The sequence below is a fragment of the Gloeophyllum trabeum genome (assembly GCF_000344685.1).
Source record: "Gloeophyllum trabeum ATCC 11539 unplaced genomic scaffold GLOTRscaffold_00004, whole genome shotgun sequence".
NCBI lineage: Eukaryota > Fungi > Basidiomycota > Agaricomycetes > Gloeophyllales > Gloeophyllaceae > Gloeophyllum > Gloeophyllum trabeum.
Genome location: NW_006920413.1, coordinates 1,660,163 through 1,671,225, shown reverse-complemented (window position 1 = coordinate 1,671,225; position 11,063 = coordinate 1,660,163). Strand labels below are relative to the sequence as shown.

Below are 11,063 nucleotides of genomic sequence, written 5' to 3'. Positions count from 1 at the left end.
AAGGGGGCTGAACAGACAGGATCTGTTCAGAGCACCTCGACCCGGAAAGTACCTAAGGCAGAGGCCAGCAGTGTGGGCACCAAGAAGTACGAAACTGCACCCGCTCTGCCGTTACCAGGAACAGAACGAGCAGATTTTAGTCTCCGTGAGCAAGGCTTGACAGGGACCGCGTAGCCTATTATAGCCTAGCAGATTCACCGGACGCACAGCTCTCGCCAGGACGCTGCAATCAGGCTTGCGATGGCGGTGACGTCGCAGGCACTGACAGTCGCCTGATGTCCCGTTGTCGAGGACGTGGACGACGATGGGGAACGGGAGCGCCGCGGGGGGAGGAGCTGTCCTCGCTGGAGGAGAAGATGGAGGGGGGAAGGCTGAGTTATCCTCTGCCGCCGGGGCTGCTTATGGCAATTATTTATCACTTAGAATACACACAAACTATTCTATTTGTCCTCTGCCACAACGCTATTTCAAGCCAGCCAATGCTACAGGTACACATCCTCGGCGCCTGAGTAAACCAGGATCACCTGAAACCGTCTGCTGGCGCGTCCTGGGCGACAGGGAACGTCTTCTAAAGGCCTCGAGGCGCCCCCGACCACAGATATAGGCCGCAGTAGCCCCCGTCCGAGTCGCCACCGCTCAACTGGACCTCCGACTAGGAACATACCCCAGATGGTGATATTATTTCTGCAGCGTTGGAGGAGCGCATGCGCGGTTGCCCTTCATCTCAGCCTCGGCCTGATTCCATGACATGAAGTCCGTAGTCAGACCCTTACTCGACGATCCACTCTAAAACTGTAAATTCGAGCACGTTGTCGGGGCATGTTCATTTCCGACCAGGATCAAAGAGGTGCATACGGTGCATACAATATACTACATTAGACAGGCATGTGCAAGGTATTACGGAGAATTTATGCAAAGAAGCGGGGGGTGTCACGGGCGATGGTAAAGATGCAAAGGTAACGATGTGCTTCGACGAAAATAATAGCCATGCTGCAAGATATAGTTAAACAAGAAGATTCGATGGGTCATGAGCGGTTCACGCAAAAAGTCATTATAGGTCCATACTTCGTAGCACCCAAACCCAAGAGAGCGGAGAAGAAACGCACATGAAGATTCAACTAACAAAAGCAAGATCCCCTTCCATACCATGGACAGCTTCCATGCACCGCACGTCCATCACTCTCACGCGCTGATGTCCATCGCCATATCATCATCATCATCGCGATCACCAATCAACACCCTCCTCTGAAGGATTTCCTCGAGAAACCCTTCGGGGACAGGAGCCAACGGGGACGCACTGAACAGATCTCGGCCGGTCCTCCTGGCCTCCGCGTCCATTCGCTCCATGGCTCTCCTCGCTCTCATGACGATAGGATAGGCCCAGACTTCGCCAATGGTCAGGCGCAAGACGGGGTCCGTCCGCATCATGGCCTTGATCAACGAGAAGAGCTCAGGGCTGTCTTCCATATCGACCTGTCGGAAGTCTTCCTGCCGAAGTTTGTGCCATGATTCACCCCTACACAAATGCGGTCAGTCCAGCGTCTAACCGGCGGCCGGCCACGAGTGGCGCGCAACACTCACTGGTCAGGCACCAATATGTTTGATGCAGTCTCCAACAGCGTCATCCCAAGGCTACAACAAATAGACTCGAATGAGTTTCGGAATCAAAACCTGCGTTTGAATCGGACACGAACCTGAAAATATCCGCCGCTTTTCCGTACCTGCCCTGCAAAACTTCAGGAGCGAGGTACAGCTTATCCCCCTCCCTCTCAAACGTGCCGCCCTCTAGCTCGTTGGGTGGCCTTGGCCAAATGGATGCCATCCCAAAGTCACCAATCTTGAAACGACCCTCAGCGGTGACAAGAATATTCGCCGGCTTGAGATCGAGGTGAATGACCCCGTGATCATGAATGAAGCGTAAACCCTAGTTGTGACACGGCGATAAGCATAGGATAAGAATGGATCGACACGGGGCAAGGCATGAGTGATGGTGGGCCCGACCTTCGCGCCCGAAGTGTCACAAGACTTGATAGAAGGGACACTCACATTACTGAGCTCCGCTACAATCTTCCAAACCCGCGCCTCCTCAAGCCTCGGAAAGACTCGACCATACTCCCAAAGGAAGTGCGAAAAGCTCCCGTGCTCGCATATCTCCGTCTGGATGTACAGCGCCTCGTCTTCTTCCCAACTGTCAATATACGCTAGCACATTCGGATGACGTCCATTCGCTGCTAGCGACAGGTGCTTGAGAATATCCGCTTCCTCCCGCACTCGTGCCCTGCAATATTCGGTGAACGAGCGTTCAAAATACGTGTGCCAACATCACGAGGCTTACCTCCGTCTGGCACCCTCAAACCGCTTGGAAATCTTAATCGCGTACACCTCCTTGGTGCTGGCCTGCCTCGGCTTGACTTTCACGACCCGGCCGAACTCTCCCCGGCCTATCTCCTCGATCTCCACAAAATCGCGCTCGTAGCGGCCCGGCTGATCGTCCTCCGACCTGTACAGTGGACCAGGAGCTGACCGTTCACGCTGGTGCTTGTGCGTCTGTCGCACTCCGACCGGCTTTTGGCCATGACCGGCAGAACCTACATTGAGGTTAAAGGGCGAATTAACGGGAATCTTTCCACCCAAGTTACTCCGAGTCCGCCGCCGGCGTCGAGGAGCTTGTTCACCGATTGCATCGGGACGCCCGAAACCGAATCTCGCTACCGTCGGGGAGTTGAGCGACGCAGACGATTGGCCGGACGATGTAGTGGAAGCAGAGGAAAGGCCCGCATGGATCGCCGGTGAGAACTGAGTGCGAATCCGCGATGGTGCCAGCAGCGTATCTGCGAACAATGTAGTATGTTAGCACGACGAGACGAGACGTGAGAGAGACCAAGTAGAACACTCACCCTTCACTCGGAGCCTGGTAGGCGTACCAAAAGTACCAGACGTGTCGCTCCCACTCGAGAACGCCCCGCTACTGCTCCTCCTCATCAACCACCCAGGCTTAAACGGGGGTACCCCGCCCTTCACCACAGGTCGCCCGAGGCCGAGGCCCTCATACTTCGCCTCCCTCCCGAGCGTCGGGCTCTCGTCGACCTCCTCATCCGAGCTATGCTCTTCCACCTCGCGCTTCCCCTTCTTCGGCGCGCCGAACCCCGAAAACGCCGCAGGCATGCTCTTCCGCGGCTTGCCCTTCTCCTGTAGCCCAAGCTCGTCGAACTCGACGTCGCCAATCTTGTGCGTGAAAGCGCTCTGCCAGGGGCGCTCATGTCCAGTGAAATGCGATGTCTTGACCTTCTTCACGGGCGTACCCGGCGCTTTCTTCGTCGTGGGGTCTTCCTTCGCTCCGGCAGCCAGTGTGCGTAAGATGAAGGTATCGACGTCGATACCAGAGTCCACTTCTTCATAGGCGTTCTCAGCAGTCGCGACTCCGACGTTAGCCTGGACCCCAGGCCACCCGGATCCATGACTTGGGAAGACCGGGGTTACCAAGGCCTCGTCGCCACTGGAGTGTATTGAGCCAGATGACGACGAAGGTACGGGAGGGACATGCAAGAATCCTCGCGGGTTCTCGTCGTCGCTGAGAGAAACACCAGAGTCCCTGGGCTTGAACTTCTTGGGCAGAGTCGGCTCGTTCGCCTTCTTCGGGGACGGGCTGCCGCTGAAAATACTGAGCGCGAACGACGAGTTCGCGCCCTCAAACGACAGCTCTTCTTCATAATCGAAATCATCGTCCTCCGGCGGCCGCGGAGGCGACGAGTACCTAGCGGAGGGTGACGCCTTCCATGGGGAGTCTTCTTGCGGATGTACAGTAATAGCGGGGTTTCGCGCGGAATTGTTGGGGTGGTAGGTGTCGCATATGGAATCTAGTCCAAAATCGGGATCTTCTTGAGGTATCGCAGACCCGCCGAAGAACAGCGTCGCCGAACTGGTAGTCCTGAACGGCATACGCGGCATAACTGGGACGGGGGAGACTGGGCGCGGTGGCGGCCCCATTGTGCCTTGTGCACGCGGCCGCTTTACGGGAGAGCCCATGTCTGAAGAGGATGATGAATCCGACCTCTGCCGGGTTGGGAAGGATAACCCCTTGCTTGCCGATGACCAGGTCTAATTAAAGGGATCAATTTGCGCCCTTCACAATGTAGTACACAGGGCATACCTTAGTCGGAGGCGGTTGCTTCGGCCCCGCACTCTTCAGGACATTCGCGCTCGATGGTCTATTACGTCTCTCGGTAACAAATGCCCTTGATGCTTCTAATTCTGCTTCCGCAGTATCGTCTACCATGAACAGGATCTTCTTGTCGACGGAATCTCCGCCAAAGAAGAGGGTAGCACCGTCGTCGTCCTGCTGTGGTCCCACCTCCTCATCCGAATCGCTCGATTGATCTAGGTCACAGACCCTAGGGCGAGTCAAGCTCTCCGCCTGACGCGTGAGAGGAGACTCTGCTTCTGCTTTAGTGTGTGGAGTGCATAGAGTGAACGAGGGGATGGGTAGAGGTGGGCGGTGGAATGGTGTCTGCGAGGACAGCAACTTCGCCTTCATAGTAGTAGTCGGACGTTGCGGTGATACGGCCGGCGTGGCGTTGATATGTCTGTTCGACAATGCGGGGCGAGTAGGCAATACGAGCCCGTCTTTGACGGGCGTCCGGAGCGCTGGAGTAGAAGGAACGTAAGGATAGGGTGGGGGTCCCATGCTGCTCAGCTTTTTGGCCTTTGGCAACGGACTCGCGTTCCTCTCTGGTGTCCGCCCGCCGCTCTCAAAGTCGAGAACGGAAGAATGGTACGGCGAGAAGAGATCGTCGGTATCCATAGCGTCGTTGGCGTTGTTCTGAGGCGAGAAGACGAGCCGCGGCGGGGTCCTAAGAGGCGCTCGACAGACCGGAGAAACGCTATGATCGCGTGTCCGCCTGGTGTAGCTTGAAATGGGAGTGGCAGCGATGGTGCCAGACATGTCTCCAAAAGAATGTATACGCTTTTCTGTCGTTTCTGGGCTCAAGACTGTCGGGATCGTGGTAGTACAAGAAAAGTAGGCTCTGTCGTCGTCGTGGTCGTATGGAAAGGGTGGGGGATGCTAAGCGCATTGTCCCGGGCCCGCGTAGAGTCAACAAAGTCATGTGACCGCGATGCTGCGAGAAAAACATGGACCCACACGCGCATACACAGCTGCCACAGCTCGCGCCACAACGCCTGCAACGACGGCCGCAGAGCCTGCAGCTCTACCATCTTCGACCCGTTCTGTACCTAGAACAGCTATGCAGAACGTATGCAACATGTTGGGCGTCAGAACCAGATTCAAATGTCTGTCAGATGCGTCGCGGAACTACAAATGGTCTGGCAGTGTCATGATTGATACCGGATCCTCCCTTTCCACGAACACCAACATTCACCCCTGACGGATCCGAGAATTATAAGAGCACAGCTTGATTTTTCTGTTAACTGGGGCCAGCGTCGCTCTTTTCTCGCCGTTCGAGTCGTGTACCGATTGCCGTCGGTACCCGCTTCAATCTGTATCTGTAACCGCTACCACCATCACCTGAGGCTCTGAATACAATGGACATCTCGTTCGCATCCACAAAATACGTCGGGCGTACCAATTTGCTGACCTCTGGGTTCCAGTTCGATCCTCCAAGGCGGTTACCAGCACCCCTTGTCGCGGTCATGGCAGGGCCGGAGGACGCTGACCAAGTCCATGCTCATGTACCCCATCTTCATCACGGACGACCCGGATGCGAGGGTGGAAATCAAGAGTTTGCCTGGTCAGTGCCGCTGGGGAGTGAATAAACTCGAGGAGTTTCTGGGGCCGCTGGTGAAGAAGGGCTTGAAGAGTGTTATCTTGTTCGGAGTGCCTCTCAAGTGCAACAAGGTGCGCCATGCTGCCCCGGTATAAAGTTCCCTGAACATTAATTTGAATACACTCTACAAGGACGAGAAAGGCACCCCAGCAGACGACCCCGAAGGTCCTGTCATTCTCGCTATCAAGAAGCTGCGCACCCTCTACCCCGACCTCTACATCGCCTGCGACGTGTGCCTCTGCGAATACACCTCGCACGGGCACTGCGGCTTCCTCAACCCTGACGGCACCATCGACATCGAGCCCTCAGTGACGCGCATCGCGCAGGTCGCGCTCAGCTACGCGAAGGCTGGCGCGCACTGCGTCGCGCCGAGCGACATGATGGACGGGCGCATCAAGGCGATCAAGAGGGCGCTGATCGACGGCGGCTACGGGAATCGGTGCACCCTCATGAGTTACTCTGCGAAATTTGCGAGCGCTTTGTACGGGCCGTTCAGGTGAGATGCATTCCCGTCTTACAATACTTCCTGCGTCTTATATCGTGATCAGAGACGCAGCTGGCAGTGCGCCAGCTTTCGGCGACCGTAAATGCTACCAACTTCCACCGGCAGCCAAGGGACTCGCGCGTAGGGCCATCGTATGTCATGCATGCCCTTGCCAGGTTCCTCTGAGCCCTAACTACCGCTTTGCAGACTCGCGATGTCAACGAAGGCGCCGACATCATCATGGTAAAGCCCTCGCTTCCCTACCTCGACATCATCGCGGATGCCGCGGAGCTCGCCCCCGATCACCCGCTTGCCTGCTACCAAGTCAGCGGCGAGTACGCGATGGTCTGCGCGGGTGCTGCCGCTGGTGTGTACGACTTGCGTGTGATGGCATTCGAGACGGTGGAGAGTATGGTCAGAGCGGGTAAGTTCTACTGTTGCTCTGACGTGCACGAGATCTATTCTGAGTGCATCGATTTCGCAGGTGCTACGTTAATCCTCACGTACTTCACTCCCCAGTTCTTGGATTGGTTGGAAGCTTAAGGCGCGGCGTTGCGCAGTGTGAAATGTCTTGTATAAAGATACAAACTGTTGTATTGCTGCAGCTGGAATCTCAGTCAGGGATCAAATAAACATGGTACACTACACTAATACAATAAGATACATGTCACATCCGCCCACAATAAATTAAGATGAAGAGACACTACGCCGTCATGACTCTTCCTTCTTCACCCGTTCCACCAGCCAGTCCCTCATGTACTTCTCCATCTGCTTCGCATTCTTATGGAACGGCGAATCGGGAGGGTTGTACGTCTTCGCGTTGTCGAACACGAGCTGCGCATCCGCCACGAGCGCGTCGAGGTTTGGGTACGCATTGGTGTTGAGCTTTCCCTCAATCGTGGCAAAGTCTGCGTGGACGAAGCGGAAGCGAATGAGAATGGGTTATATGAGTTGGGGACGGAGAAGAAGGTACTTGCCCATCGGCGTCGAGACGTAGTCCAAGTAGTCGGTGACCACTTCGAGGTCCACTGGCTGCAAGTACGCCCACGAGACGGGATGGGCTTGTAAATCAGACAGGAGTTTGCGCATGATGTTGTGCTCGGTGCTCTTGGACCACGCAATACCCCTCCTTCGTGCCAGACTCATCCATCAACACGAATGACAGGATAGCGAAGGCTGACACTCACGTGGAGACCATGTCAGCTGTCCACCCACTCTCTCCTATAATCCTATCAGCAAGCACGCCGACCCGGAACGAAAATCATGCGTACTCAGCCCTGGGACATCCTTAGGATCCAGCGGCCCCGTCTCCCCATTCTGAAAGAGGCCAGGGTACACGACATGGCTCCTGCTCTTCTCGCGTATCTTCTCGAGGATCGCCTCGCGCTGCTGCCCGATGATCTCCCTCGTGCGCAGGTAATCCACCTTGCGGAGCATCGTGCACTGCATGATCGTCCCGCCCTCGTAGTCCTTGATGTACCCCGCCCACACCGAGCGCGGCAGCGTGATCTCCTTCGAGAAGCCCTGTTTCTTGAAGTAGCCCACGGCGAAGTTGTCCGCGTAGGTGAGGAAGTGCATCATGTCGGGGTACGTCCGCCGGATGTGCGCCTTGAAGTGGTCCATGAGCATGCCGCCGTAGCCCTCATCAGGTCATTGGTGAAAGGCGCCAGCTGTGACACGATAACACGCTTACCTTGACTTGGTCGACGGAGTTGGTGGCAAAGAACACGATCTCTGCAAACCCGCGGTGAGGGAACGGGCGGAAGCAGATGCCACCGACGACCTTCAGCCCTCGCTTCAGGATGGCCATGCAGCGCGAGTTACTGTCATAAACCAGCCGCGCGATGTACTCTCGCGGCATCTTGGGCAGTTGCTTCTGAAACAGCGTCTTCAGTTGCGTGAGGACAATCCACGAGCGGGGCGACCCGTCATTCTCGACGGGCTCGATCCTGATCACACCCTTGCGCAGCTCGACGTGCGCGACCTTCTCGGCCTTGGTCGGTGGCTTGAACCGGCCCATTAGTGGTGAGTGATGGCGGAAGAAAGAGAGAAAAAAACGCAGTCACACTCACTGTGGTAGCGGACTTTGCGGCTGCGTCAACCGTGACGCCGGTAGCCAATCGGTTGAGCTGGCTCTCGTCCATTGTGTCCTCCACCTTTACCTTTGACGGCTCGTGCCCAGTCACGCCTGCACCGCTCACCTGATTGTTCATCGCCACCTGCTCCTCCTCCGTAGGCGGCGCGAGTGTGATAGGTGCTGTCGATGACTTGGCTTTCTTCGAGGGCAGCTGCTTGCCTGCGCCATTCTTGCCTCCAGAGCGCTGTTTCATGTCCTTTCGAGGACGGCCGCGAGACGCCGCGGGGGTGCGGGTCTTTTTTCGCGCGGGTTGTGGTGGGGGCACGGGTGCTGGCGTAGGTGTAGGTGCTGCTGGTGCCGGTGCCGGTGCCGGTGCAGGCGGGGTGTGTACTTTTGCGACTGCAATCGGCTGGCTTGCGGGCACTCGCTGCGCGAGGGGTCTGTCTTCTTCGTCGGAGTCATCCAGGATGTTGTCGTGGAGCGGCGACGAATCATCCGGGCCTAAGCCTCGCCGACGCTTTGGTGGAGGTTCCTCCCCATCGCTCATGTCACTCAGCGAAGAGGATTTGGGGGAGAGAATCTCCCTTTCTGTGGGCGAATGAAACAAAGCAGTCAGAAAGAATGATGCGGTGCAGCGGGTCTGCATATGGCGTACCCGTGGAGGACATGTCAGAGTCATCAGGGCTCTTCCGATGCTCGAACGTAGTCATTTGATTCCGGAGACTATCGACAGTCTCGTTGGAATATCCAAAATCAAGGAGCTTGTCTTCATCCTGAAGTAGTTAGTTGTTAGTCCCAGCCTCCTCTCAAGGGAGCTCTACAGACCTGGCGGTACGCAAATTAGATAGGTCAGCCAATCACTTAGTTTGAATACTGGGTGCCACAAACCTCCAAGAATTCATCCATCCTTATGGCCACACGCGCTCTTCTGAGGAACTCTGTCCTGCCGAGGGTCGCCTCGTCCGCGCCATGGGCGGTGACATGGTGGCCGCACCCGCACTCCTGCAGGTAGTCGTCCATCGACTCTTCATCTTCCGAGCCATACTGGCTGAGTTCGACTAACGAAGTGTCCGGCTGAGGTTCATCCAAAGCAACCTCGACATCCGGTGGTGGCCGGAGTCCCGAGCAGGCATCGCACTCGCTGCAATTTGAGTGTCTGGCGATTTTTATGGCCAGCTGGGGCTTGCTCAGTTTACCTATTTCGTTAGCGGACGGGTAGAGAAGTTTGGTGCTGGCCATGACCGCGACTCCTGAGCATCAGCAGTGGTAAGAACGGCGGCGGTCGTCCAGGTTGAGGACGATGTGCGGTCGATGTGGAACAAGCTTGTGACCCCGGACAGTCCAATTACCAGAGTTCTCTATTTCAAGGTGTGGCCTTGACTTGGAGAGTTTCGTATCGTGGCTGTCGTGCTTTTCCCCGTGTTCCTCTACACTCCATGGACGTGATTGTAGTCTTGCTGCTGGCGACTTACGCATTTAGTCTATCGCTGCTACAACAGAGCAAGGCAAGGAGAGGACGAAACAACCATATATCGTCCGTTGCTATTCTTACGGCTCTCTTGTTTTCGCGATCAAGGGAGTTCTCACCGACCTTTCTTGCGAGTTAACGTCCATGTACACATCCTCCGGGCCATAGTGGGTGAAACGTCCGTGTACTCTAGCGGTAGATATGACCCGGTTTACTTGTCTTTGGTTCTGGTGCGCTTTCCTGGTTCTCTCAGTCGTACCCCAATGGATCCAATACCCCCCGGACGGACACGCCACTATGACCCACTACACCATGCCTTCCAACTACATCGCTGCCTGCGGGTGCACTACGGATAGCGAGAAGTACCCCACAGCTGCTATGAGCCAATATGCGTTCGGCAGCAGCACCTCGTATGGCCCTGGATGCGGACGTTGCTTCAATTTGACACTATTGAATACCTTCATGTCCAATCCGCCTTTCTATCCTTCGGTTACGAAGAGCGTGGTTGTGAAAGTTACGGACCTGTGCCCGCTCGGAGGAGCTGGATGGTGTTCAGCGACCGCCAACAAGCCGAATGCGTGAGCTTGACTGTGACCTATCTGCAGTTCCCAGCTCACGGCCCAAACGTTTACTATAATTAGTGGTGGAGCATATATCAATTTTGATCTCATGTACCCGTCTTCCGCTATACCAGACAATTTCTTCCCGTCGAATGCTTCATATTACGGGTATACCGTGAGTACACCATGACCTCACAAGTGCGACCGTCCTGACATCTTGTCAAATAGGACTTCGGTGTCTGGAACGTTAGTTACCAAGCTGTGTCTTGTACGGAATGGTCTGGGTATAAGAATGCCGCGGCGCTAGGCAGCGTCACCAGCTTAGGAAGCGGAGCTTGCTGTCCAGCGAACCCTACGGTAAGTCTCGAGCCTGTACTTGCGACGTGTGATTGACTCGATGATTGCTAGGACAGTACCAATGACACATGTCCATCCTACTCGCAGCAGAATGGAATACCGTGAGTTTCTTTTTCAAGAGCATCTTATATGGCCGCTGATTGGTTCCTGTCGAGCAGGCCAGATACCCACACCAATTGGGCATACCCGACATCTATACCCTATATATCTTGGTTATCTGTTTTAGGGGGGTTATTTTTGTCGCTTTAGAGACTAGGTCCTGGATTTTATGGATGGGAACTGTATGCATGCTCAATTGACGGTCAATGCACGGTGTTGCAATTCGGGGAGCTGG

At 55.7% G+C, this 11,063-nt stretch overlaps 4 protein-coding genes across 4 annotated transcripts; 2 read left to right on the top strand and 2 right to left on the bottom strand.

Moving 5' to 3' along the window:
* Positions 1-801: 801 nt before the first annotated feature.
* Positions 802-4,403, bottom strand: GLOTRDRAFT_74042 (kinase-like protein). The gene is made up of 7 exons (XM_007866252.1): positions 4,151-4,403; positions 2,898-4,098; positions 2,336-2,831; positions 2,047-2,278; positions 1,695-1,924; positions 1,582-1,632; positions 802-1,516 (listed from the first exon to the last, which is right to left on the bottom strand). Exons 1-7 carry the CDS (start codon positions 4,274-4,276, stop codon positions 1,183-1,185), a joined length of 2,670 nt encoding a protein of 889 aa, XP_007864443.1. The 5' UTR covers positions 4,277-4,403; the 3' UTR covers positions 802-1,182.
* Positions 4,404-5,333: 930 nt separating this feature from the next.
* On the top strand, positions 5,334-6,955 carry GLOTRDRAFT_58610 (tetrapyrrole biosynthesis, porphobilinogen synthase). Its single transcript, XM_007866251.1, has 6 exons — positions 5,334-5,552; positions 5,608-5,854; positions 5,915-6,279; positions 6,332-6,419; positions 6,475-6,691; positions 6,752-6,955. Exons 1-6 carry the CDS (start codon positions 5,542-5,544, stop codon positions 6,808-6,810), a joined length of 987 nt encoding a protein of 328 aa, XP_007864442.1. The 5' UTR covers positions 5,334-5,541; the 3' UTR covers positions 6,811-6,955.
* Positions 6,956-6,978: 23 nt separating this feature from the next.
* On the bottom strand, positions 6,979-8,287 carry GLOTRDRAFT_38162 (histone acetyltransferase GCN5; the record flags this gene model as incomplete). Its single annotated transcript, XM_007865738.1, has 5 exons — positions 6,979-7,175; positions 7,227-7,396; positions 7,455-7,488; positions 7,539-7,908; positions 7,961-8,287. The coding sequence occupies 5 exons, from the start codon at positions 8,285-8,287 to the stop codon at positions 6,979-6,981; spliced, it is 1,098 nt and encodes a 365-aa protein (XP_007863929.1).
* Positions 8,288-9,862: 1,575 nt separating this feature from the next.
* On the top strand, positions 9,863-11,055 carry GLOTRDRAFT_58604 (uncharacterized protein). Its single transcript, XM_007866250.1, has 5 exons — positions 9,863-10,390; positions 10,454-10,547; positions 10,601-10,729; positions 10,781-10,830; positions 10,888-11,055. Exons 1-5 carry the CDS (start codon positions 10,014-10,016, stop codon positions 10,976-10,978), a joined length of 741 nt encoding a protein of 246 aa, XP_007864441.1. The 5' UTR covers positions 9,863-10,013; the 3' UTR covers positions 10,979-11,055.
* Positions 11,056-11,063: the final 8 nt, after the last annotated feature.